The sequence below is a fragment of the Gymnoscopelus microlampas genome, assembly GCF_963454915.1.
Source record: "Gymnoscopelus microlampas genome assembly, chromosome: 5".
NCBI lineage: Eukaryota > Metazoa > Chordata > Actinopteri > Myctophiformes > Myctophidae > Gymnoscopelus > Gymnoscopelus microlampas.
Window position 1 is genome coordinate 18,168,468 of NC_139942.1, and position 27,354 is coordinate 18,195,821.

Sequence of the window (27,354 nt, forward strand, 5' to 3'; positions counted from 1 at the left end):
AACTGAAGAGAGTGCGGATGTTCCTTTATTACAAAACTGTTACTTTTCAGGATAAAAAAAAAAAAACAGCAAAAGTTGCATTTTTGATAAATTGCTAAATTTAGGGGGAAAAAACACAAAAAGTTAGAATATGGAGATAAGAGGTTTCTGCCCGACAGCAACAAAATAATAGTTGATTTTTCCCAAATGAACCACTACCTTCAGTGAGCGTGTCAGACTGTCCCAGAGCCCCGTCCAAGCCCAGGGCTGCAGGCAGAGTGGTGAGTCTGGTCAGGGAGTGCCTCAAGTCGCCGGACACCGCCAGCTGGAGACCTGCGGTACTGCGCACTAGAGAGCCTCTCACCTGGGCAAGCAGGGCCTCTTCACCCTGGGTACAGGAGCCACGTGCAGACACACTAGCAGGACAGGAGACAAGACAAGCAGAACACAGAAACACTATAAGTAGACTTACGGTAGCGGTGGTCATTCAAATGCATATTACAAATGCCACCGTGTGTTGAATATCGTTGCTGTCGGGCAGAAACCAAAACTCAATTTTGACGCTTTTGCATTTTTTCCCCCATAAATCAGTGCTATTGAACAACATTTACGTCTGTGTGTTGGTAAAAGAAAATATTGAACCAATGAAAAGTATTAAAAAGCGCTTCTGACAAAACCATTGGATCGTCAAACTTTCTGCCCTACCAGCTAACTCCACCAAAGTGGGGTGGAGTTAGCTGGTTTTGCTAACTCCAGGCTCCACCCCCTTTTGACCTCCAACCTCATTGTGAGCTTGGAGGTCCATTCAGCTGTTCTTATCAATGATGAACAAAACCTCCTAACTTTTTTTGAGCGGTGCAACCGCTCCTATAAGAGGGTTTAGGACCCATCCGTGGCGAAAGTTTTTCTTTCCGTCGTGAAAATGTGTCTTTCGCTGTGACGCCATGCTGTGGAAAACACGCCCATAGGCTAAGCTTTGCAGGACGTGCTGTGATTGGCTAATGAGACACATGATGAAATTTACTTCAAACTTCGCAGACGCGCTGTGATTAGCTAGCGAGACGCATGATGAAATTAATAATAATGTAAAAAATCACACCCAGTGTGAAGTGGGCGGTGTGGTCACAGTGGTCATCACAGTGATGGAAGTGATTCACTTTAAAAAAAAAAATTGAAGTGTTTTTTTAAAGTCCATACTGCTATTCATAGGGCTTCACATGTGTCATGTGTTTCGCTAGCCAATCACAGTCCTGAATTTGCAAAGTCAGCCAATCACATTGCAGCTAGTGGTGATGACACTAGCTGTAATGTGATTGGCTGACTTTGCAAAAGTATAGATTTGCATTGACTGTGGAAGGGTTAGACTATTGGCCAATCACGGTGCAGGATTGGTCACTGTCCAAAACTCACTTATAGGGGGCGGTTACACCGCCCCAAAAATGTAAGCACGTCACTTCGCAGGACGTGCTGTGATTGGCTACCGAGATGCATGATGAAATTAATAACTCATAAATAGCACCGCTCACTTCACACTGGGTGTGATTTTTTTTTTTTCCTGATAAATGAACATTTTGAAGTTAGCTGGTTTCTGCCCGACAGAGGAACCCAGGAGGTTCCAAGGTATCAGCAGCTAAATTAGTTAATACAGCACCAAAATCTGTTCAACCAATTTAACCCCATTCATACTTTTGCAATCATTTTGAAAACAATTACACAAATCTTGTCCCTTCCACAAAATCTTTTTGGATGGGGTTTCCGCTGCCAAATATGAATTTTTAACATGACAATATATTTGAGAATCACTGACCTAGAGGTCACACTGTAGAAACGTTACAACCATCAACCCCCAGGGGTCCTTGGAGGCGTTCCAGGAGGTCCCCAGCTAAATGTGTTACCGTGGCTATTTAAAAATAGCAGATATACAAGCTCACAGCGCGTCACTTCATGCCGCGCTGCAAGCTTGTAAATCTGCTATTTTTGAATATATTTTTGAAAATATTTGAAAAATATCTAAAATGCTTGAATATTTTTGAATAATTCCGATATATTTTTTACATAAATCTTCCGTCCATGGCACAAAACCTTTTCAGACAAATATATATCAATTTGGGGGTCTTTGACGTGAAAAAAGTTGGAGAAACACTGATGTACAGTGACAACGCTGCACCTGTGTGAGGAGACGTTAGCGGCCACGTCCAGGTGCAGGTCAGTGGGTGTTGGGAGCAGGCGTTGGGAGAGGTCCAGCCTCAGTCCCACGGCTCTGTCGTCCCCCTGGAGGGAGTGGGACAGCTGGGCCTTCAGCAGCACTCTGTCCTTCCCGTCGGCCCTCACGCGCACGGAGCTGACCCCCCTGCCGACCGCCATAGACATGTCTGCAACGGCCTGGGCCTTGGAATGTTAGAATGGTGCAAAACGTTGCTGTCGGGGCAGGAAAACCTCTTATCTCCACATTCTAACTTTTGGTGTTTTTTAACGCCCTGCTTGTTCATACTACAGCGTCACACATAAGCATCAAAAAGTATCAGATCCACAAGTTCGAAACACAGAGCTTTGAGCTTGTCGAGCTGCTATTTTTGAATTTGAATCCTAAAATGAAACAGTTTTGGACATGTGAGGTTTCCACCCGACAGATACGATTTATTAGCTTCATTTACAGGTAAAAAGTAATAATAAGGATAAAGGATAATTCCTTTTAACAGGTCGTTCATGAAAGTCCTTGCGGTCTTGTTTCCAATGAGAACCTGTGAGCAATTAGGGGTTAAGAGTCTTGCTCAGGGACAAATTTCATTTCATCGACACATATGCTGGGATGGCCTGGAATCGAACCTGGGGCAACCAGGGACTCTGGCTCCCTAGGCGGGCTCACTAACCACTCAGCTATGGCCGCCCCGTAATCTGTACATTAATTAGCCAGCTAAGCCAAACAGGTATATTCTTCGTCATACAAAAATTGCGAAAATAGCCAAACTACAAGTTGTGAACTTGGAGATCTACTTTTGCCATTTTTGAAAAGTGTGCAATTGTGAGGGAAAATCTTGCCTACAAGCCCAAAACAGTGACGTCAGGGTTAAATGTGGTTCAGCATGTATTCATCACTGTGTGGTTTTGTATAAAAAACAATGCTAGTTAAGGTACTGTAAGATAACACTGGCCAAGAGAGAAACCCACCTCCAACGTTTTGGGGATCTTGGATTTGAAGGGGTGACTGAGAGACGAGTACAGACCAACTCTGCCGGACGTTCCATTCAGGCGTCCGGAAAACTAAAAACAAATAAATAAACGAATACTTGTGACTGAACTATAGTGTCACTGCGGATATATGAGACACAATGTTTGTTTAGTTAACCCATTTAAACCGGGGAAGAATCTGTGTTTTTAGATTTATTTGGCTATTGAAAAATAGCAGATCTACAAGCTTGTATATCTGCTATTTTTGTCGTGAAGGTTTATGCAAATCTTTGAATATACAGTATATATATATTTTTAAATCGAACAAAATAGTTTGAGATGGGGGTCCGCGGCCAAATACATATCATTTTGGGTGGTGCTTGACATGAAAAACGTTTGAGAACCACTGATATTATAGCAAAATAAGTTTAAAAAAACGTTAGTATTTAGACAACATTTGTAGAATTCCCCAGAAGCAAAGATTTGAGTTACAAATGTTTGCTGTAAAAATGTGTATATTCAAAGATTTGCGCACATTTTTGAGATTTTTCAAAAATAGCAGATCTACAAGCTCATAGCGGGGCACTTGGTGCCGCGCTATGAGCTTGTATATCTGCTATTTTTGAAAAGCCAGAGAAATCTAAAAATGTCAGATTCTTTCCCGGTCTTAATGGGTTAAACAACGACTGATACAGTATGTACAGTAGGTCATTACTCACTTGGCACTCCTGGCGCTCGATCCTCACTTTTCCCCTGGCCAGATAATCAAACACAGAGTTGTTTTGGGGGGGGCTCCAGGACACGTCTGCCTCCACTGTGGCTGAGGAGGGGAGTTGCAGCTGTAACAGCAATGATACAAGAATGTCCATCCATCATCACACTCCTAAACACTCCATACAGTCCTGGATGTGATCCTATACAAAATGCCCAGCAAACGTCGGTTCCGAGGACCAACGGGGGTTCAAATGGACCCATACAGGTCTGTGACCCTGAGAGTGTACACCATGGAACCAAATGGACCCTCGATTTGTACACTCTCAGTGTCAAAGCGGCACTATGTAACCTTTTAGAATTAGAAGATAGAATTACATTTAGTCCAATCTGTATGGTAGAGTATGTTAATACAATATAACTTATATAATTGTGGTGGTTGTATTTTGTTTCCCTGCTCTTCTATTGAGACATTTAGATCGTGTCAAAGGTCATGTCTCACCTAGACACAGGATCTGACACGAATTTTGACCTGATGGTCAAGATTCAATTTATCCCCTGAGCAAGCAGGCCGGCTCTATTTAGGTCAAATGGTAAAAATGTCACGACTTGCGCAGGAAAACTGGGTTCAAATCCGGGGTAGATGAGGAAAGTTACATAGTGGAGCTTTAAATAAGCACTGGGGATTTCACTGTGCAGATTGGGGTCCCAGTATAATTTTGCTGAGTGACGCTCAAAACTTTTAATTTCAAGGACCCCCAGTTTTATATGCATTACACCACGGACCCCCATTTGATAGTTACATTTTCACTCTGGGACACCCAATCTACACTGTAAAATCCTCAGTGTTAATTTAACTCCTCTTAGAGTGTACAAATTGGACACGTTTCCCTCCACTGTGGCAGAGGAGGGGTGTTGCAGCTGTAACAGCAATGATACAAGAACGTCATCAAATTCCTAAACATTCCATAACGTTGTTGTCGGGCACAAACCTCTTATCTCCATATTTTTACTTTTTTAACACGTTTTGAGCTCGTAGATCCGCTACTTTTGAATTTGAAAGCTGAAAAGCAACAGTTTTGGACATATGAGGTTTCCACCCGACAGAGACGATGTAGTCTTGGAGGTGGTCGTGTGCAAAATACCATACATGTAATCGAGGTTAGGGTAGAACACGGCTTCAAAGTCCGCTTCATTCTTCTCTGTAGATAACCTGGTTTACCTGCAATAGGTGGGTGAGGTTGGCTTTAACTTTAACCCCCTGATGACCAGAGTGTGAAGAGTTCAACAGGACACCCCCATAGAATGTCAGTCTGTCCTTCTTTCCTATCCGTAGCCTTCCATGAACCTCTCTCTGTGTCTGGAGAGGAGAGGGGAGGAGGAGAGGAGAGGAGAGGAGAGGAGAGGAGAGGAGAGGAGAGGAGAGGAGAGGAGAGGAGAACTAATGAACTATTCCAGAGGCAACTCAAATAAAGTCAACAAATTAATCACAACTCCAGTACAGAACGTTTACGCTTCATGAATGATTCCTCTCAAAGTGGTGCCTCTCTTGGGTGTCTGTGTTATGAGTTACAATGGACAGCATAGCAGCCTACCTGGTTATTGGACACCGTCAAGCACACTTCTGAGTCTGAGGGAATAGTGTGAGAACTGAATGGGTGTACCAAGGCAGAGCAAACCTACGGACAAAAAAAACAAAACAAAAGACATTACCCAACAGAACACTCAGGCTTTCAGGACGGACCCCAACGGATGAAATTGAATATGCTCTTACTCAACCACAAGCACGTCCATTATTACGTCTGTCGGGTGGAAACCTCCTAAGTCTACGTTTCAGGATTTAAAAAAAAATAGCAAAAGTAGCAGATATACAAGCTGGAGCTTGCAGATCTGCTACTTTTGATGCTTTTGTGTGACGGTGTAGTATGATCAAGTAGGGCAGTGGTTCCCAAACTTTTTAGCTCAAGACCCAAAAGAGAAATGCCCGGTACCCAAACGAGTGAAAATAGCAGATCTACAAGCTCGGCTATTTTCACTACTTCTTAAACTTTTCCTTTTTTTATATTCATGAAATTCTTTTGAATAATCATTGAATTTCTCTTTAATTCATTAAAAATGTTTGGTTCTTTCTATGTTTGGAAATGTACTCATGACCCATACAAATTTGGCCGTGACCCACAAATGGGTCCCGACCCACTGTTTGGGAACCAGTGAAGTAGGGCGTTAATTTACGAAAATTAAAAAAAAAGTTAGTTAGAATATGGAGATAAGAGGTTTCTGCCCGACAGGGCCGATATGCTCTTACTCAACCACAAGCATGTCCATTATTATTACATAATAATCCGCGTGGCAAGTCGCTTGTGACTCACAAAAGGTCGTGGCAGCTGGTAGCCGAGGGTGAGGGTGTGAATGGCCTCTCTGTGGCCGTGCAGCGCGGCTCTAGATTCCAGGACGTACAGGCCTTTGAGGAGATCCACAGTGAAGGTCTCCTGCACGACGAGGCTCTGGGGGAAGCTCTGGAACGGCTGTCTGTGCAAGAACACATTGCCGTTACACCGTCGTCGCCTCCACAACGCATCGCGTCGCGTTGTTGATCGGCTATCGTAGCCACAATAAATAAATAAAAGGCTAAAAAAAGGTTTAACCCATTAAGACCTGTATTTGTGTCACTTTTTGATTTGAGCAAAAAAAAGGCTTATTTTACACTTTGGCTATTCAAAAATAGCAGATCTACAAGCTCATAGCGCGGCACCAAGCCGCATTCATCGACTGTTCCCTCAGAATAGGGACACTGGGGTCAAGTTAAAATAAAGTTACTGATCTTAGAGCAGTGGTTCTCAGACATTTTTAAGTCAAGGACACCTAAATGAATATGTGTTTTGGTCACGGACCCCCATCAGAAAATATTTGGTACCAGGGATGTATCGAAAATATTTCACATAAGATTTTACATTTCTTTCAAGATTGCTTTAAAATAGCACACAACGTGTGCACATATCATGAACCGAATATGAATGAATTTGTTATTAATGTGCAGAAAAAACAATAAAACAAAGTTTAAAATTAAAATAGCACACAAGGGCATAATATAGGGTTAAAGTGGTTAAACTGATTTTGATGCTATATTGACACATTTTGCTGGGGACCCCCTAGAACCCTCCCGGTGTTCTATATATGTATATGTGTATATGTTCTCCCGCCTTAGAGAACATATATATTTTTTGTAATATCTCTCCTTAGCCACATGAACCCTAGTGCCCCTACTCTGGGTATGTCATAATAGGTAACGTTTTTTTCTGGTAGTAATTCATTGGCTTGTAGAGAATGAACACGGTACCCATTTATCAGCTTCAATTTTATAGTTTTCCAGTTCCAGGTCTGTCTGTTTCTGCACATGTGGTACAGTACGTGACAGTGTGAGAGAGACAGCTGTTGTGTGACAGTTAGTGTGTGAGGGTCTTTTGGAGTGAGACAGTTTTACTTTTCTCTTCACTTTCTTTCGAGTATATGTATTTGAATAACATCCGTTATTTAAGTACAAAGTTGATGTTTTATATATTTTTTAGGACCCATCCGTGGCGAAAGTTTTTCTTTCCGTCGTGAAAATGTGTCTTTCGAGACACATGATGAAACTAGAAAATGTGCTCCTCGGAGCACAAGTCTCCACCAGCAAATATTGATTAATCCTGTCTAAGCTATTTATATTACGTATTGTGATGACACCAGTGTGTCTACATAATGTATTGCTCTTTCAAAGTGACAAATATATTTATAGGCCGCTATACGTCATGCGTCTCACTAGCCAATCAGAGCACACTCTTTCAACGTATTGTCACGTGTCACGTGAGGCTTGACCAATGTTAGCTTGGCCGAGGGGGACGGGGGACGGAAAGTGAAAACAGTCTCCTGGCGGAGACAATTAACTTCAAACTTTGCAGACGCACTGTGATTGGCTACCGAGATGCACGATGAAATTAATAACTCATAAATATCACCGCTCACTTCACACTGGGTGTGATTTTTTAAATTAACTTTAATTTTATAATGGAAGTGCAATGCAATCCAGACACTAAGCTACCTGCCCCGCCCTTTTTAACTTTCTTTCAAATAAATACAAGGGACAAGGACAGGCAAATATAGAGATCTCCACATATGGGCATAACATGGGCACATGGCAGACAGAAGGAGATCTCCATATATGGGCACAAAAGGGACACAGACAGGCAACGGGTACATTGACAACGGGTACAATGGGTATGCATAACCGTGTGGGACATGAAATCGCATCGTTGCCGACTTGCATCGTTCCCGACTTGCATCGTTCCCGAGTAGGGAATAATTAACTACTTCATACTGACTACCAACACAGCAACCCCACACTGTTTCTTCAGGAACAGTATTTTCTAGTTCTCAACAAAACCTTCAGTGCATATTATTTTCAGGCCGTGTGACAGAAATATGATATACAGTTCAAGAAATATTAGTATTTTCTCAGGATCTAGCTGGCCTTGCTGTCTAAAAGACAATACTTACAAATTATTAACACTATTATTTTTCACATTTTAGCTATTAATAACAACTACAGCTATGCTAAAAAGTCAGGGTTAAATGAAATGAGTTAATTAATCACATTTGTTCAAGTTGTGTTTTGTTACCTCACCCACTAGCACTTCAATCTCCCTGCACCCCTTCTTTCCACCTCCTGTTCAGTTGATGGTAGCGACTGACCTGAGTGACTGTAGGGGACTGTCAATGAAGTATATAAGGCATCAATTTGATACCTTATACTTCATTGACCGGGGGTCCCCCAGGGGTCAGTACTTGGCCCCCTCCTTTTTGCTGCTACAGCAAATCTCTTCGCCGAACATAGCAGATCTACAAGCTCTCAAGCATGTATGTGAGCTTGTAGATCTGCTAATTGTTTTATAATAACAATGTTCAACTATTTTCACCTGATGTTCGCCTATTATGACATGCTCAGAATAGGGACGCTAGGGGTTCACGTGGTTAAATGATGTATTGGACCTCATGTTAGGGTCATCATAAAATCCATGGACAGACCTGAGTCGCAGCGTTGCAGCCTTTTGGTACATGTTCTTATCCTTCCTCACTTCTTCCACTGATCCGTCTAACATCAGCTCCAAGGACGGACTCTTTGGCCTCGACAAGATCATCCGCATTATTGCTTGCTTCTTCTTCAAATTCTGCAACGATTAGGCAACCAATTAGAAAAAATAAATTGAATAGAAAAAATAAAATACTGTATATTATATTATTCTGTAGTCATGAGAGACAAGCACAAAGTGGTCTGGTCTACTTTGTGTCACAGGAAAGAGATAGAAAACAGGTTAAATAGAACAAATAAAGCTATATACATATACACAGGTAGCGCATGTGAACGCATGTATATACTGTACATGATATTTCGAACACATGATGGAAACCAAAATCCAGGATAGAGGATCGGGGGAATGTGGTCTGGACTCTGTGGAGGAGAGTCATGGTGGCAGACACGCTGTAGAAGGAGTACCTGCACTGTGATCCAGGTGCACTCCTACTCTGGATGACACATAGCATGGGATTTGTGTGTGAAAATATAACCTCCTTTCCTACACATATTTATCATTTATCATTGAATGCAAATCCGCTTTCACAATTGTTCCCTGTTCTGGTGATATCTTTATAAGAGACCGTTATATCACTACCTCACAGCAACAGCGTCCAGTCTCTCCACTCTCGGAACAGAATTGACAGTGAATCTCTCTGGGTGATGGGGAAATGATTGTTGATTTTTCATCCCCGTTTCTTTTCTGTTCTTGTTCTGGGCCGGATCCGGTGCGCGGGCTGTAATTTGCCTATAGGCGTGCTTTAGACAGTGTTGATTTGCTGTGTTTGGATCCAGTGTGACTGCACCTCATGTACGCATCTACTACTATTATCTGCTGCCATTTCAACTGCCTCGTTCCATTTCCAATTCCAGTCCTTTCTTCCAACCATGTGTAACGCCCGGGATTCCTCCCGCGTGGAAAGTCAACATCTTGTCCACTATAGCCTAAAGGGGAATTCCTTCTTGGCCGGGGGAGGTATTAGGCTTTTTGGTCATCAGGCAGAGGCTCTGAGCCACTCTGCTACACATGCACCATATGTATGTTTATATCTTTACATACTCATACAATATCAGGAAGATCTTGAATATCTGACCTGCTTGCATATGTATATATATCACTCTACTCATATCAGGAATATTCACGACAAAACATCATGCAATACATGTAACGTGAAAAATAATATGAAAATTGCAAAATATTGTAAGAACTCGGGCCTGTTCTCGGGTTCTGGGACGTTTGCCCCTTCCTCTTTAAGAATACCCTCTAGTTTGCCCCTCATCTTTAACAGAGCCACGGTCACGTCTTCGAAGTAGCTCAAGGGACGAGCATCGCTGTTGGCTGGATGTGTAGACACACTGATGCCTGGAAGTTCGCCGTAACCGTGAAGAAAATGGACTTGATCCTCAATGTGTGAGAGCTGCTCCAGCTCAACATGTCTGCTCCTCAGGTCAGTAACCTCCTGCTCCAGACTCTTTTTCAGTTCTTCAGCACAACTCACGTAATGTTTCTGCTGCTCTCTGATCAGCTCCCTCACCTCGGATCGTCTTCTCTTAATGTAAGTGATGACCTCTGTGAACATGTTGTCACTGTCGTCCACTGCTCTGTCGGCAGAGAGACTGAGGGACTTCACCTCCTGGTGAAGATCCTTCACGTCTTTTTCCGTCTGCTGGATTCTCACCTGGATGTTCTTCTGACTCGCGACAAGCTCTTTCTGTTTCTCCGTCCATTCTGCTGAAACTGAGTTAATATCGTGACCCTTGTGGTGTTCTATGCTGCACATATAACAGATACACTGATGGTCAGTACGGCAGATTACCTTTTTCACCTCGTCGTGACGAACACAGATGTTCTCCTGGAGCTTAGGGGAAGATTTGACCAGCTTGTGTTTCTTAAAGGCAGGATATTCATAGTGAGGCTGGAGGTGAGCGTCACAGTAAGAGACCATACACTGAAGACAACTCTTCAGCGCTTTCAGTTTTTTTCCAGTGCAGAAATCACAGGGCACATCTCCAGATCCAGCATAGTACTGGTCAGGAGGAACAGCTTGGAGTGCTATCTTTTTCAGGCTCATCGCCACCTCAGCCAATACGTTGTTCTTCTTCAGATCAGGTCTTGAGGTGAATTCCTGTTTGCACTGCGGACAGCTGAATCTCCCCTTTTCATCATCCTTATTCCAGTGTCCCACAATACATCTACTGCAGTAGTTGTGTCCACAGGGAACACTCACTGGATCCTTCATTGGATCCAGACAAATAGAACAGCACGTCTGTTCATGGCCCAGCTGAAGTTCTCGCTGTTCCATTTCGTTCATCTTACTGCCTGAAACCGAGGTCAAAAGGGCTCTTATCGGGCTGAACCCCTGCCTAAATGTGCAGTCATACGTCACAGATATGTCATAGACGACTGATGTCACAGGTCCACATGGTAGCCACGCCATTCCCATGTAGATCTCGAGATCCACATAATCCAATTTCTTTATTTGTAGAACTTCAATTTTATACTGTAGAGTCCACGGAGGTCAGAAATGGACTGAAAGATTGTCCAAATATGGAGACAGCTGACGTCATAGTACTGACCAGTGTTGCCAGATTCTGTGAGAGAAACAAGCAACCAGGTCTAGTAACCAGCCCAAAAGAAGCGACTAAGGGCCACATGAGCACTTTAACATATACATCAGCCATTTGAAAATAGCAGATCTACAAGCTCACAACGCGTCGCGATGCGACGCGTTGTGAGCTTGTAGATCGGCTATTTTCAAATGAAATCTTGCGGGGAAATTGTAATAAGCAGACCTGGCAACCCTGGTACTGACACCAATGTCGACGTAAAAGATCACTGGTATTATAGAGCAGCCACACGTCCTGGTGTAGATATGCGCACCAATGAGTGGACGCACCTTTCTATTTTCATTATAATTAACACGACTGTTTACTTTTTGGACTGAGCATGTTGACCTTGAAGAACAAGTGCTGTCTACCCCCAATTGGGATTAATCCCAATAATAATCCCTTAACCAGTGGGATAAGAATGAGGTGGGACTTAAATCATAAATAGCTTGTACATAATAATAATAAAACATTATTGGACAATTAGAAAGGAAGTAACAAGTAACTAAAGCTGTCATATACATAGTGGAGTAATAATGACAATATTTGCCCCTGAGATGGAGTAGAAATATTAAGTATTAAAAATCTAAATACTCCAGCAAAGTACCTCAAAATCAAATAAATGAAATGTAGTTAGTTTCCAGCCCTTGCTCCACCCACCTTGTCGGTGGTGTTGAGGGCTACGGTGAGACTCAGGTTGTGCTTGCCGTAGCTGGAGGCCATCTGGAGGGCGTGGCTGTACCTGGTGGCCTCCAGGGACACGTCCCCTCTGATGGCCGCTGTCCATAAGGAGCTCAGGGAGCCTGAGACCTTCACGCCCTGCTTCCCCAGGACGCCCCAGCCACCTGCCTGCATGGTGGCACAATAGTCTGCCTTTAGTCATCAAGCTTTGAGTCATCATGTACTTTTATTACTCAGTCATGTACCATTCACCGCAGCAGTGGCGGGCAGCAGGTTTAGGATGGATCGTGTGATCATGTGTGACATCCTGAGGGACCGACACAAGCACAACCAGCATGTGCTTTATTCCAAAAGGTCTGTTAAATACAAAAGGTCGCATGGCCTTCGCCTTCAGAGCCCCTACCCTTTGGAATGCCCTGCCCCTAGAGATCAGGCTCACTGAGTCTGTCTGTCCCCCGGTTTAAATCCCTCCTTAAAACCCACATCTATAGATTAGCTTTTAATGCCCAGCCCTAGTCGATGACTATAGTCTATCTCCACTGGTCCTGCACCGGTATGAAAGTGTTGTCTGTTCATGTGCAACTCTGCATTGTTTTCTGCATTATCTTAAATCTTTCTTTGTTTTGTTTTGTGTGTTTTCTTTTGCTGTTTTCTTTGTAAAGCACTTTGTAACCCAGTTTTGAGAGGTGCTATATAAATAAAGTTTTATTTTTATTATTATTATTTTACCAAGGGGGGCCCTGGTGGGTGCCCTCTGGTATTGAATTCAAATTCAGTTCAAAGATAATTGTGGCAGTTTCTTTCAACCTGGCATGCAAAGGCTATTGTAGTATTGTAGAATATGGAGGGGATAGTCTTGTGTAGCCAGACGACTATTCCACAATCTCCGAATGCTATGGAACTGGAACTACACCTCCAGAAAGCCGAGACAGGAAGCTGACATCTGTTCGTCATTTCCATTCACGGAAATATAATTAAGAATATCTTTACATTTTACTTTTGAATTTCCATATCTGATAAGCAGCAAGCTATATATGCTTAGATGATTTTGATTTATATTAGGACATATTTGCACGACTGTAAAGACCGAATGCAAGCGGGGAGGAGGCATCACATCCGCTTTATCGCTTTATCATTTTCAGAGCTTCCGTGCTCTGTATGACAGAAGCATTTGGAAATTGTGGGAGACAACAGTGTGGCTCGTGAGACTATGGGGGTACAAAGTTGGGGAACCCCTGCAGTAAAATCCGGAGTCCTAATTACTGACTGAACTCCAAGAATGGGAACCCTCAGTTTTTGCTGTGATTACTCTGTGGTCTACTCAGTGGTCTTGAACCTTTCAAACAGGTTTTAAAGTTTTTTTCATTTATGGTGAATCCTACCGTTCTACTGTGAGGAGGACATGCCAAAACGTTATTTTACCAAATCTGTGTCGGAGCGCAAGTTGGAAATGCATGACCCTACTTGATCATACTACACCATCAACTCAAAGCATGAAAAGTAGCAGATCGGCAAGCTCGAAGCGCGGCACAAAGCGTCACGTTTTGAGCTTGTAGATCTGCCATTTTTGCTATTTTTTTATTTGAATCCTGAAAAGTAACAGTTTTGGACATATGAGGTTTCCAAATGACAGACGTTATGCAACACCCGTTGTACCCGTTGTCAGACCCATTGTACCCGTCTGTCTGACTGTGTCCCTTTTATGCCCATATATGGAGTTCCGCGTCAGGCATACCCAAATATGGAGTGCAGGCCAATCTGACACCAGTGCTATGACGTCATATTGAGGACTTCAGGGATTTGCGGTTTAATCGATATCTTTTGCACCGTCTGTCCCTTTCGCGCGGGAGTTCAAATCCCAGGTAAAGGGTCGTTCACACTGAGCACTATAATATAACTATATCATTCACCATAGAATTTGTTTTATAATTGGTGTGGACTCGTTTTTTAAAACTATATTCTTATAGTTATAGTGCTCAGAGTAAACGGTCCTTTAGACATCAATCTTAAGGATTGCAACTTTAACGTTAAATATGGGCAAAGGTCATTGATGGTGGTGCTGACTTTGAGGTAGGTGACAGCTGGTGTGTAGAGGTCCAGGCGGGCCTCCTTCTCTCGGCCCCGGTCCCTGTAGAGAGCGTCCAGAACCAGGTTGCGGATGGTCAGCCACTTCCTGGCGGTAAGCTCTGAGGTCAGCTGCAGGGTACGAGGCGTGGGCTGGCTCAGCTTGTGTAAGGTGTAGACGTACAACCAGGGTGTGTCCATGTTCAACGAGCCTGGCCCAAAACAAAAAAAAACACTAATAAATAACAAAGATGCTAATATAATATAACATTGTGTTATTCATTTTGAACATTAGAGAGAAGATGCACCTTCTGAGCAAAGCCTACCTATCCTATATTAAAATTGGCTAATGGGAGGGCGGCCCGGCTGGCGGTTGGACAATGGCCATGTCATGTCACTATGACAACAGACCCTGAGGAAGACTATATTTGTCGAAACGTTGGTTTCATTTCATTAAACTTTCTGCATCGTGGCTAAGAGTTGTGCGGCCTCATCCTTATCAACACTATGACAACAGAACCATAAACAAACCACGGCCACGTCACTATGACAACATAACTATAATGGTCACGTCACTATGACAACATAACCATAAACAAACCACTATGACAACATAACCATAAACAAACCACAGCACTATGACTCAGACCTGATGACTCATTATGACATCATCAGGACGACAGAGCAAATCAGTCATCTCCATATGGGCACAAAAGGGGGCATGCCCATATATGGGCAGATACTCAGCTTACATCAGTGATCTCCATATATGGGCATAAAAGGGACGAGGACTGACAGATACAGTGATCTCCATATATGGGCACATTGTTTTTTACTACCCGCTGGGATTCAAACAAGACCAAACTTCTACCACTCTAAGAGGCATGCCCCGCTTGCATTGGGGAGATATTGCGGATATGAGATTCAGGCAGTACTACTTGTCAGCCAGTAGGTGCCCTTCCTACTGTCTAAATGTCTCAATAGAAGAGCAGGGAGACCACCTCCAACCACTGCAGATGTACAAGCAGTGATATTGTATTAACATACTCTGCCCTACAGATTGGTTAGAATAACGTTTTATCCATCAAAATAAGTTCTGGATTGCAGCATTAAAGGTGCTTTGAAGCAATGTCACTTGTAAGAAAACACTATAGAAAAATAAAGGGAAGAATGAATGAAATATTGTCAGTTCAAGAAACCGTTTCCATGTCTTTTGAAGAAAAGATAGAAATGGGTTTTGTTTTCACCTTCCCATTGCTTGTGTGCGGCGTCTCTGTCAGAGGTCTTCCAGTGCAGTCCAGCCACTAGGGGCAGCAGGTCATTGTAGTTGACCTTGAGGTGAGTGCTGCTCTCGGACCCGTGCTGTCTCAGGTGGGTGTGGAGCAGCTGGGTCCTGTAGTTCAGGTGTTTCTCTGGCACCTGGAGGTTGAACTACAAAAAAAGCAACACGGTTCTTTTCTCTTCTTTCACTTGGGTAAATAGCGAACAATTCTATCTATCAACCGTATCTATTATCTATCCCAGTTGTTCTCAAAGTGGGGTCCGGGGACCCCCAGGAGTCCTTGAGGGGGTCCTGTTTGTACACTCTCAGAGTTAAATTAACCCATTAAGACCGGGAAAGCCTATACTGTACGTTGTTATACCTTTAAAACCGGGAAAGCATCTGTGTCATTTTAAAAAAAATAAAAAATAGAAGATTTTCTGAAAACTTAGGTTAGGATTTACAGTAGAAGGCGTTTTTAAAATTGGCCTCAGGTCTACATGGGTTAACACTGATGATATTACAATGTAGATTGGGGTCCGAGAGACCAAAATGGTATCAATGGAGGTCCGTGGCTTAATGCATATCAAACTGGGTGCCCTTGAAATGAAAATGGTTGAGAATCACTGCTAGAGCCATACAAATATTCTCTTATGGGAGTCCCTGGCATATCTTTTCAAATGGGGGTCCGCGGGCTAATATGTGTCAATTGGGGGTCTTTTACATGAAAAGGTTTGAGAACCACTGATCTATCCTATCTATCCATCTACCTATCCCTTTATATATTTATCAACTTGGCATGTGTTCTAATGCGAGACAAAGGTGTAATTCAACACCAGCAGATGCTGTTAGCTGATGGTCTGTACTCTGTACCTCCAGAGTGTAGCTGGTGTGGTTTGCTGTGGACTGATTCTTGAAGGACTGGCTGAGGAGCAGCCTGCGTTTGTTGTTGATCTCGTCCCAGTGTTGGCCATAGCTCACATCCAGGCTAGATTTGATGTGGCTGGGGCTCTCCTCATGTCTAAATTTGACCTGCATGTGACACAGAGTAAAGGGGGGAAAAAGAGATCTATGAGCATGGGTGCATCACTGAAAATCAAATTAGAAAAGCCAGGTAGTTACAGCAGTCATACAAAGACAAAAAGAACAGATGATGAGAACACAGCTAGAATGAAAGGTACAGAGACACCAGTACAAGAGTCACATTGTCATTAGTCATTAGTCCACGGGGATAAGAGTCGCAAGAACCAGAGTCATATTGGTCATTCAACCAGGACCACGGACCGGCGGTGAAGCCTGGTGGTGGATCGTGCAAATTCTATGATTTACGGCTATCAGTGTTACTCAACAAGATTAAAATCCTTAAAGAGCCGAAAAGGACTGTTAAGGTTTTTTTAGGCAAACTGTGTACAAAGGTTGATATTTTGGCCAGAGGATGGTGCTACAAGAAAGGCCATGAGGTCAATCAAGTTGTTAGGGTTCATCGTCGGGGGAGCAAGTTTTATGTAAATCTGCACATATATATGGGGCTAAAAAGTAACCCTGTTAATGCACTTAAAAAACGCTAGAAATAGCATCATTTGACAGAGCCACATTACCCAGGGAGTAAAATCTGGAGTAAAAACACATGTCTTTTAGGGAACCTTTCGCTGAATGGGTTGAGAGGCCGCCTGGGACACAGAAGGTCCCAGGTTCAAGCCCCGGCTATGTGTCAAGGTGTCCGTGAGCTAGGCACTGGAAACAAGTCCCCAGGACTTTTTTGTGTTATCCTTTTAGCCTTAATGTCTTATTGTACCACGTGCTGTTTACATTTCTGACTAACAAAGTCATAAATCAATCAATCACTTAACCCCTGACTGCTCCCCCCTGAGCGCTCAATATGGCCACCGGAGCAGCCGTCACCTACTCTGTGAAGCTGAAGCTGAATTCCCCCCTCATGGTTAATAAGGTCTGCATTCGTTCTTCTTACATTATCATTTTATTTCCATGGAGTTTCTGAAAGCTCCTCCCAGATACCTTGTGGTTGATGGAAGCGGTGTTGGAGCAGTACAGCTCATGTTCTGCTCTCATGGTGTAAGCCAGGCTCGGGTCTCTCTCGGCCCTCAGACTCTGAGACGTGTAGCACTCCTGACGCAAGAGCCGGGCATCATCTGTACAGGGGGTTCAGACGTTAAAATAACCCGAAAATAGTGGGATAACAATGGAGAACAAATTCTCGCTGACGGCGAGATGTTTAAAGCCCCAGTAGATCCTGAAGAGTGAAGACAAAGCTGGGCGTCCCTTTAGAGCTCTATGACAGAAAAACACTTCTGCCAGTGACCCCCAGGTCCCCCAGGGGTCCTTGAAAGGACTTCAGGGGGTTTCGGCTAAATGGACCCTTACAGGTCTGTAACTCAGAGTGTACAAATGGAACCAAATGGACCTGTATTAGTAAAGCATCTTTATGTAGCGCCAACATTTAGCATGTTGTGTCTTGGCATTCTCTGCATACCTCCCAGGCCATACTTGAGCCTCAGTGCAGAGCTCCACAGTGAGCCCTTCTGCTCCATGAGGCCCAGCAGCCTGCTTCCCACCACGCCGGGTAACAGCACCTCCCCCTCCACAGAGTACTGTCTGCGGCTGTCGTCCATCCTGCGCTCCAGGGCCACTAGGATCAACCAGCAGCACAAAATGGATTATTACCTCGTTTCTGACAGAAAGCCCACTCTGAAAGCTATTTGAGGGGAAAGAAGTCAGGCAAGTCCTTGTTTTGTATGAAGACAATAGGCGCCCGACAGAGGCGATATATGCTTTTATTGTTGGATGTAATAAATAAATGTAATAGAAGCCTTGGTGCGGAATGTTTGTAGTTGTCTTTCTTCTAGCATGACTGCCTGTGTGTAACCATGGCAATCGTGTTGTTTTGACAGATGCTAGGTTTGATGTTTACCTGGTATCCTAGTTTCTCTGAGGCCCTACATTGTTCTCTCTGTACTTCACTTATGTGAATATTTACCTTGTTTGTTGACTATGACTCATGCTTACTGTGCTTTCTCTGTTTTTCTTTTACTTATAGATAAGATAAGATGCTCTGGATAAGAGTATCTGCTGAATGCCTAAATTGTAAGTTGTAGATTGAAAATGCCTAATTTCTTGGCAGTGTTAAGCTCCTTACACACCGGGAGTGATTTTTTCATGCGAATAATATGTTTTTTTTTTAAACCTTATAAAGTCAATGCAAGCTTCCATGGAGCGAAAAAGCGAAGCGAAAAAGCGTCTTTTAATTATTCGGAACAAGTCCGAATTTTGCGTATATTCGCATAATCGCCGGTGTGTAATGACCTTTAGAGTAAAACATTGGAAAACATGAAATTACTATTCCACTGTGACTTGTTTACAAGATTCAATAATCTTGTAATTATTACATTTATGTTTATATATATCGTTGCTGTCGGGCAGAAAACTCTTATCTCCATATTTTAACTTTTACTATACATATTAACACGTAGCAATTGTTTGTTTTGCACATAATGTAGCATATCTCTTCCAACATGGAGGATAAACGGTCATTCTAATCATTCTGTGATCAGCCTCTATTGTCGGGTGTGTGTGCGGTCGAACACCTGAGAGCGAGGCGGTTTCCCGGATCACGTTTTTCACCGTGGCGGAAAAGCTGGTCTTCCTGCCTAAACCACGAGTCACGTTGGCAGAGAGGATCATGGGACGTCCCTCGGCTGCCGTTTTGGCCTCCAGGTGATACCGCGTCCGCTGCTCTGACAGAAGCGTTTGGGTGTCAGCCAACGCCTGTGGCGGGAACAGAGACAACAAATATGACAAAGCAAAAAAACAACAACTGAAATGTATGACTGGGGGTATCTCACAGAGATGACATGAGAGCTATAAAAAAAGAGAAAGATGCCCACACATACCATGATGTAATAATGATGAATGTTATCGATCAACAGCTCCAGCTTTCCAGTGTTTACGTTCCTCCCTTGTTCCAGTTGACCTGGAAGGACAACGGCTAATCTTTTAACCCCTTTCAACCAGTGGTGGAAAAAGTACTTAAGTAACTACCAATGCTGCAATATAGATATACTCTGTTACAAGTAAAAGTCCAGAATTAAAAATGTACTTGAGTAAAAGTACAAAAATATTGGCATCAAAATGTACTTAAAGTACCAAAAGTAAAAGTACTAAAAATGTTTGAAAATAGCTTGCAGATCGGCTATTTTCAAACATTTTAGTACTTTTACTTTTGGTACTTGAGTAAAAGTACAAAAATATTGGCATCAAAATGTACTTAAAGTACCAAAAGTAAAAGTACTAAAATGTTTGAAAAAAGCAGATCTACAAGCTCACAACGCGCCGCGATGCACCGTGTTGTGAGCTTGTAGATCGGCTATTTTCAAATAGCCTAGGTATAAAATAGGGCTAAAGTGATTAATGTATGTTTCTTAATATCATAATTTATATCTGAAAACTAACTAGTAACTAAAGTTTTCAAATAATTGTAGTGGAGTAAAAGTACAACATTTGCCTCTGAGATGTAGTGGAGTAGAAGTAAAAGTATTGGAAATTGGAAATAAAATAAATAAGTAAAGTACAAATACCTCAAAATCGTACTTAAGTAAACGTACTTAGTTACTTCCACCACTGCTTTCAACTTGTTTGTGCATGTCATTGTAGGCCAAAACTTTCCATAAACATTCCCCAAATTTCCAACTTTTCAAAAGCAGCAAAAAAATCTACACGCTCACAACCCTGTTGCGCTGCGGAGGTTTTGTGAGCTTGTAGATCGGCTATGTTTGCTTATTTGTCACGCGACAAAGCATATTGGGCTTAAGCGGTTAAAGGTTCGTTCCGTGTAGTTTTAGGGTCTTTAAAAAAAAAAAGCATGGAGTTATCGAGGCTGCTCCTCTCAAAAACAAACCCTGTATGTGGATGGTTTTCAGGGGATGGGTGACCTTGACCAGCAGCCTGTGGGGGTTCAGGTCCACGTCCAGAGACATGTCCCTGGGGACGGTCGACTTGGGCGTGGCCAGGAGGAGGTGGAGGGAGGCGTCTCTCGGGAGCCAGGAGCCCGTCTAAAACACACACACACACACACACCACATGACATGAATGCGAGCAGGTCCACACAATGACACCATCGAGCAGGTTGTGTTAGGCTCTATGCATAGCAGCCATATTGGAAAGAAATTGGGCCTCTTCTTACTTCCTTCACAGGTGTTACCAATGATACTAATGAAGGCTCTGTTCCATTCTGGTCAGGGTGCTGATATTGTGCATGTTGGCTCACTAGAAACACTCCATTTTGGTTCCCAAATGGCCCCTTATGGTGGGTGTGTAACTCTGAGAGTGTACAAATGGAACCAAATGGACCCGTAAGGGTCCATTTGGTTCCATTTGTACACTCTCAGAGTTATGGGGGTCCTTGAAAATAAGACAACCACTATGCCACACTAAATGGAACAGAGCCTTAATTAGTATCATTAGTATCACCTGTGAAGGAAGTAAGGAAGGGGCCCAATTCATTCCCAATATGGCTGCTGTGCATAGACCCTATTACCTGCATCATGACCAGAGAGTAGGCAGCCTCCAGCAGGTAATAATGAAGACCTCTGTCTAACTTCAGCAACCTGAGGGACAGGTGGACCGGGCCTGGGGGGGGAAGAAGAACAGCCCCCTGCTGGCCAGGTGAGGGGTACGACATGTTGGAACACAGCTGCCAGCCCACCATCTTAGACCCTAGAATGAATAACATCAAAGTGTGCGTTTTAAATGTATTACTCTAAAATAATGCTTAGGCAGTGGTGGAAAAAGTACTCAATTGTTTCACTTAAAGGGCAAGACCACTTTGGTAGAGGTTTGGGTTGTGTACTTACCTTGCCATGATGTAACTCCAAAGGTGGGCAAGAAATTAAAAAAAATTGCTCCATTGATTAGAAATTGATAATTCAAAATATGCTCCTCATTGACTTACATTGTACGGTAAAACTGCTCTCAAAGTCCCTCTTTTAGCACAAAAACGAACGCAAACAAAGTTGATTCAGACATTATAGAACATCACCAAACCCAGTACTGTTTTTTTTCAAATAAAAATGTCAACTTCCTGTTGATTTTGCCATTTTTAATAAGTAGAAAACCCGGACTGGATCGGCGGATCCGGATCCAGATCTTCAAATAGTAAAATCAACAGGAAGTTGACATTTTTATTAAAAAAACAAACAGTACTGGGTTTGGTGATGCTCTATATTGTCTGAATCAGCTATGTTTGGGTTCATTTATGTGCTAAAAGAGTGACTTTGAGACCTGTTTTACCGTACAATGTAAGTCAATGAGGAGCATATTTTGAATGATCAATTTCTAATCAATGGAGCAATTATTTTTGATTTCTTGTCCACCTTTGGAGTTACATCATGGCAAGGTAACTACACAACCCAAACCTCTACCAAAGTGGTCTTACCCTTTAAGTAAAAGTATCAATACTGCAATATAGAAATACTGCGTTACAAGTAGAAGTCCGGAATTCAAAATATATTTTGGCATTTGAAAATCGGCTATTTTCAAATGGCCCAAATGTATATACGGCTGAAGTGGTTAATGTATGTTTTGTAATAATAATAAAAATCTACAAATTAACTAAAGTTTTCAAATAAATGTAATGGAGTAAAAGTACAACATTTGCCTCTGAGATCTAGTGGAGTAGAAGTAAAATTACAGAAAATTGGAAATACTCCAGAAAAGTGAAAGTACTTACAATATTTACTTAAGTACAACACTTAAGTAAATGTACTTAGCTACTTTACACCACCACTTTACACCACACCACTACCTATTTATTTTATTTTATTTGTTTTGTTTATTTAACGATGCACAACACATACAGTATATACCAGAGAGGCATCGAATAAGGCATCTATTAAATCAAAATGCAGTTTTACAGTAAGAAAGACAACAGGGAAAACTATGCACAATTTCACAGAAAACACCAGACGAGGACTTACAGGTCTTAGGCGTGCAGGTGGTCTTTTCAACCCGACTCTTTGGTCCTTTGATCTCCTCTTTATGGTCACCACTCACATGAAACACTCTGGAGCTGTGAGAGACTAGTTATTATTATTATTATGCACCCTATTATGGATGCAATTATCCTAAATGGTCCTCAACTAGTCATTAAACTAAACCCACTGACTTCTACAGTTTCCATTCGTATTCTGGCAGGAGAGCATTCTCTGATGAACTTGACTCCATTGCTTTATTACTTTGGATCAGAAAGATACAGTGACTAACAGTGATTAGAATGCAACTTCAAAGAGAATATTTGTAAGGAAAGAAACTACAGTTTAAGTATTTTATTTCAGTCCCTGAGCTGCTGTTTCTGAGGTTGTTGATTTCTTATAGCACTTAAACCAGCCGTGTACAGTATACAGGGCGGCAGTGGCTCAGGGGTAGAGTGGCCGGGTAGAGTGAACTGGAAACCGCAAGGAGTTAGTGAGTTAGTGTCGAAGTGTCCTTGAGCAAACGCTGAACCCCTAATTGCTCCCGATGAGCCCGTTGGTGCCTTGCATGGTTTCCTCCGCCATCGGTGTATGAATGTGTGTGTGAATAGGTGAATGTAATGCACAATCTATGTAAAGCGCTTTGGATAAAAGCGCTGTATAAATGCACCATTTATACAGTATACTTCAGTAGAAAGAAAGTAGAAAGAGACCTTGTCAAGCGTCTGGAATCGTGACTTCTCAAGGTGAGTACATGAGTACTTTTGGAAAGGACATTAAGAATGATTGATTTACAATTCTAAACCTCTCTCAGTAAATTTGGATCCACTGAAGAGTGAAGCGAGGGGGTGTGTTTAACTATTCATCTGTTATGACCATAACAATCCTCACATTAAACAGTCATTTGATCACTTTGTTATCATTGAGGCAGTTCACCCACAAATGAATAAGACAGTGGAGCCAAAACATCCAACAGTGCAATCCAAATCCATTATACAAATGTAAACCATAAATGACACGCTCAAAACAATTTGCATTGGGCCTTCAATTAACGGTCTCTCCTTCAGCCTCGTACAGCATAATGTGTAACGTTCAAGTGTAACCTCCTTAATAGACTAGTACAGGAGTTTGTCACGACAGTGCATCATGTGTTGATTGTCACGTCTCTGTCGGGTGGAAACCTCATTATGTCCAAAACTGTTACTTTTCAGGACTCAAATTCAAATTCTATAATAGCAAAAGGATCAGATCTACAAGCTCAATTCGAGCTTATGTGGATCTGCTACTTTTGATGCTTTTGTGTGACACCGTAGTATGATCAAGTAAGGCGTTAATTTACCAAAAAAAAATCACACCCTGTGGGTCGGTTGCACCAAGAGGGATTAAGCTTTAACCTGGTTTAAATCAAGGTTTATCTATTAATCCAGTTGCACCAAACTTTAAACCTAGTTTCCACTAACCAGGTTTAGTTTTAAACCATCCTTTTAATCTTGGTTTTCATTTTCACAGTAAACCTGGATTAATGTTAATCCTGTTGCACCACTACTTTAAACTCCAATTTAAATGTCAGTAAGGGATTAATTCTAAACTTGCAGTACAGGTGGTTTAAATGTAAACATGGCAGCATATATCAGATGGCTTCATGAAAACGAAAGAGTAGCTCAAAGAAAAATAAGGGACCGTCTAAACCCAGTCGAATGTTATGATAATGCTGAATTTAAAAGGCGGTACAGATTCAGCAAAGAGTCTGCAATGAGAATAATTGATAAAATTGGGCCTGCAATTATCTCAAAAGTGAATAAAAAAGTAATTCTAATGATATTTGGCTCAAGAGAAGAAGTATTCCTTTTTATTTACAGCGCAAATCCAAGATGGCGGACACACAACAAAGTTTAATCCATGAAATAATCACTGTTTAAAGTTTTAATCACTGTTTAACGTTTTAATCACAGGTTAAGGATTTAAATCACAGATTTGTTAAGCAATGCTTAAAATTAAGTGGTGCAACACAACTCGAATTAAAATAAATCCTAGATCAACAAATCTTTGATTAACCCTAAACTAAGCTTTATTTAATCCCACTTGGTGCAACCGACCCTGTGTGAAGGAAGCGGTGCCTTTGGGGCGGGGCTTAACTCATTTCAGTGCGTCCCTATTGGTGGTCTGAGTCCACTTACCAAATTTGTACTTGGTAGCATGCTGCAAACTGGAATAATGGCTGTTTAAAGCCCAGCCAATGGGCAGGCAGAGGGGGCGGGGCTTCAGTAATTACAGTTCGTCCCTATTGGTGGTTTTGGTCCATGTACAAAATTTGTACTCCGTAGCATGCTGCGAACTTGAGTTATGGCTGTTTAAAGGCCAGCCAATGGGAAGACAGAGGGGGCGGGGCTTCAGCAATTCATGCTCGTCCCTATTGGTGGTCCACCAGACCAAATTTGGACTTGGTGGCATGCTGCAAACTGGAGTTATAGCTGTTTAAAACCCCGTGCTCATCCCGTGCTCATACGGGCGGACGGACATAACATACGATGGGGGTCCCTGGACCCCTCTTTGATAACCAGTGGCACGTGTGGCCAATGAGAGGAGAGATGGCATAGGCAATCTCCAAGTCCGTGTGTGTGTGTGTGTGTGTGTGTGTGTGTGCGTGTGTTTGTATGTGTTGCTTCTTTGCCGTGCTCATCCCAGACGGACACACAGACACACAGACACGGAGTCAAAGTCAAATGTAGAGCGGTTGGCACCGCTAAAAACACAAAAAGTTAGAATCTGGAGATAAGAGGTTTCTGGCCTCCCGACAGCGACAGAGATAAAACAGAACCTGAGAGAGACGACGTCCACGAGCTCCTCGGGTGTGTTCAGGGTGACCCTGAGCTCCTGCGCCTCCTGCAGCAGGAGGCTGCCGTCCAGGCTGGACGCGCTCCTCAGCTCCGAGCTCCACTCCACGGCGGCCCGGCCCAGGGCGCCGTCCACTCCCATCCTGGCCGACAGGCCCACGTAAGCACTGTGACGACGACGGGGCACATTATGGTGATGAGTGGTGGTGACACCGGTCTAGTGCAGTAGTTCTCCAATGTTTTCATGTCAAGGACACCCAAATGCATATGTACTAGACCAGTGGTTCTCAAACTTTTTCGTGCCAAGGACCCCCAAATAGATATGTGTGTGGCCGCGGAGCCCCACCTGAAAATGTGTTGTGCCAGGGACCCCCAGAAGCAAAGATTTGTGTTCAAAATGTTCGCCTTTTTCAAAAAAAGATTTAAAGATTTGCACATTTTCAAGATTTCTCAAAAATAGCGGATTTACAAGCTCATAGTGCGGCACTCGGTGCCGCTATGAGCTTGTAGATCTGCTATTTTTGAATAGCCAAAGTATAAAATATGGATAAAGGGGTTAAAATGATTGTGACCCTTTATTAACTAATTTAGCTGGAGACCCCCTGGTACCCCCCCAAGGACCCTTGGGGGTCCCTGGACCGCACTTTGAGAACCAACGATGTATATAACTATCCTGAATACAAAGATGGTGTTTGGTATTCAGAAGACAACATACCTGGGTTTGACATAGCCTGCCAGTAAGAAGTGAGTCATGTCCCTATAGTTTGCGTTGCCCTTCAGTCGCAGTGACAGCAGGGAGGTCATGTTGACGGCTATTCTGATGGGCAGACCAGACAGAGACGGCAACACCAGCTCCTCTGTCATCACCACCGCCCTGTGGTTTAACTCCACCTCCTGACCCTGGAGGAAAGAGACAGAAAGACACACACACACACACACAGAAAGCGAAAGCAAACATTTGTAACTCTTTGCTTCTGGGGCTCTCTGGAACAAAAACATTTTGAAATGGGGGTCCACCCCACAAATACTTATCAATCTAGTTCTTTTCTAAATTTCTAAATCCTAACTGCTATATCGGTGGCGCTCCAACTTTTCCATGTTAAGGACCCCCAAACTTATATGTATTTGGCCGCGAACCTCCATCTCAAAATATGTTGTTCCAGTGACCACCAGAAGCACAGATTTGAGTAAAAAATGTTCGCTTTAAAACATATATATATTCAAAGATTTGAGTAAAATAAATTACTCAAACACTTTCAACATTTTTCAAAAATGTTCGAAAATAGCAGATGTACAAACTCGCAGCGTGGCACGAAATGGCACGCTGTGAGCTTGTATATCTGCTATTTATATATATTAAGGACGACTGTTCTAAACCACTGTTCTAAAGAGTTTTCTGAAAAGTGACCAAATACACATATCACACCTTGAAATGAAAAGGGTTGAAAAAAAAGGTTGAAAAAAAAAGGTTGAAAATCACTGCCTTAACCACTTGAATCCCAGCACCAGTATTGTCACAATGCGACACAACGTGTCATTGTGACACGTCGCATTGTGAGCTTGTCGATCGGCTATTTTCAGCGAAAGCTTTCCCCACAATAACAGAAAACAGAACAGACACTAGTATTACGGTTACCCATATGGGGTTTAAGTGGTTAAGCTCCTCTGGGTGACCCCCCCCAGACCCCATATTGAACGCCAGTTGACAAAGTGAGCACCTCCACCCACACCGATACCTTGAGCAGTCGGACGGCCAGTCCAGCCACGGTCAGAGACAGTTGGTTGAGTTGAGCGTACAGGTCATCACAGGTGAACACGCTGAGCTCGTTACCAAAGACCTTCACAGTGACCCAACACCTGGGCCTGTCTTCCTCCATCCTCCTCCTCCCTGAGAACTGGGGAAAATATCACAAGTACTAAGTAAAAAAAAGTAACAATACCACAATGTAGAAATACTTG

At 42.8% G+C, this 27,354-nt stretch overlaps 1 protein-coding gene across 1 annotated transcript in view; it reads right to left on the reverse strand.

The window, feature by feature from the left end:
- LOC311044973 (uncharacterized protein) overlaps positions 1–27,354 on the reverse strand; it is a gene marked incomplete at both ends in the record, with an annotated part of 61,637 nt that overhangs the window by 10,943 nt on the left and 23,340 nt on the right. Inside the window, 23 exons of the mRNA XM_084056781.1 lie at positions 199–395; positions 2,147–2,367; positions 3,148–3,240; positions 3,867–3,986; positions 5,081–5,218; positions 5,454–5,537; positions 6,228–6,387; positions 8,920–9,062; positions 10,207–11,466; positions 12,233–12,421; positions 14,318–14,529; positions 15,565–15,748; positions 16,452–16,610; positions 17,595–17,728; positions 18,070–18,225; positions 19,181–19,361; positions 19,487–19,566; positions 20,491–20,644; positions 21,130–21,308; positions 22,568–22,653; positions 25,380–25,562; positions 26,111–26,295; positions 27,132–27,290. Of these exons, the coding sequence (XP_083912907.1) occupies positions 199–395; positions 2,147–2,367; positions 3,148–3,240; positions 3,867–3,986; positions 5,081–5,218; positions 5,454–5,537; positions 6,228–6,387; positions 8,920–9,062; positions 10,207–11,466; positions 12,233–12,421; positions 14,318–14,529; positions 15,565–15,748; positions 16,452–16,610; positions 17,595–17,728; positions 18,070–18,225; positions 19,181–19,361; positions 19,487–19,566; positions 20,491–20,644; positions 21,130–21,308; positions 22,568–22,653; positions 25,380–25,562; positions 26,111–26,295; positions 27,132–27,290 (4,657 nt within the window). The remainder of the gene's footprint in view (positions 1–198; positions 396–2,146; positions 2,368–3,147; positions 3,241–3,866; positions 3,987–5,080; positions 5,219–5,453; positions 5,538–6,227; positions 6,388–8,919; positions 9,063–10,206; positions 11,467–12,232; positions 12,422–14,317; positions 14,530–15,564; positions 15,749–16,451; positions 16,611–17,594; positions 17,729–18,069; positions 18,226–19,180; positions 19,362–19,486; positions 19,567–20,490; positions 20,645–21,129; positions 21,309–22,567; positions 22,654–25,379; positions 25,563–26,110; positions 26,296–27,131; positions 27,291–27,354) is intronic.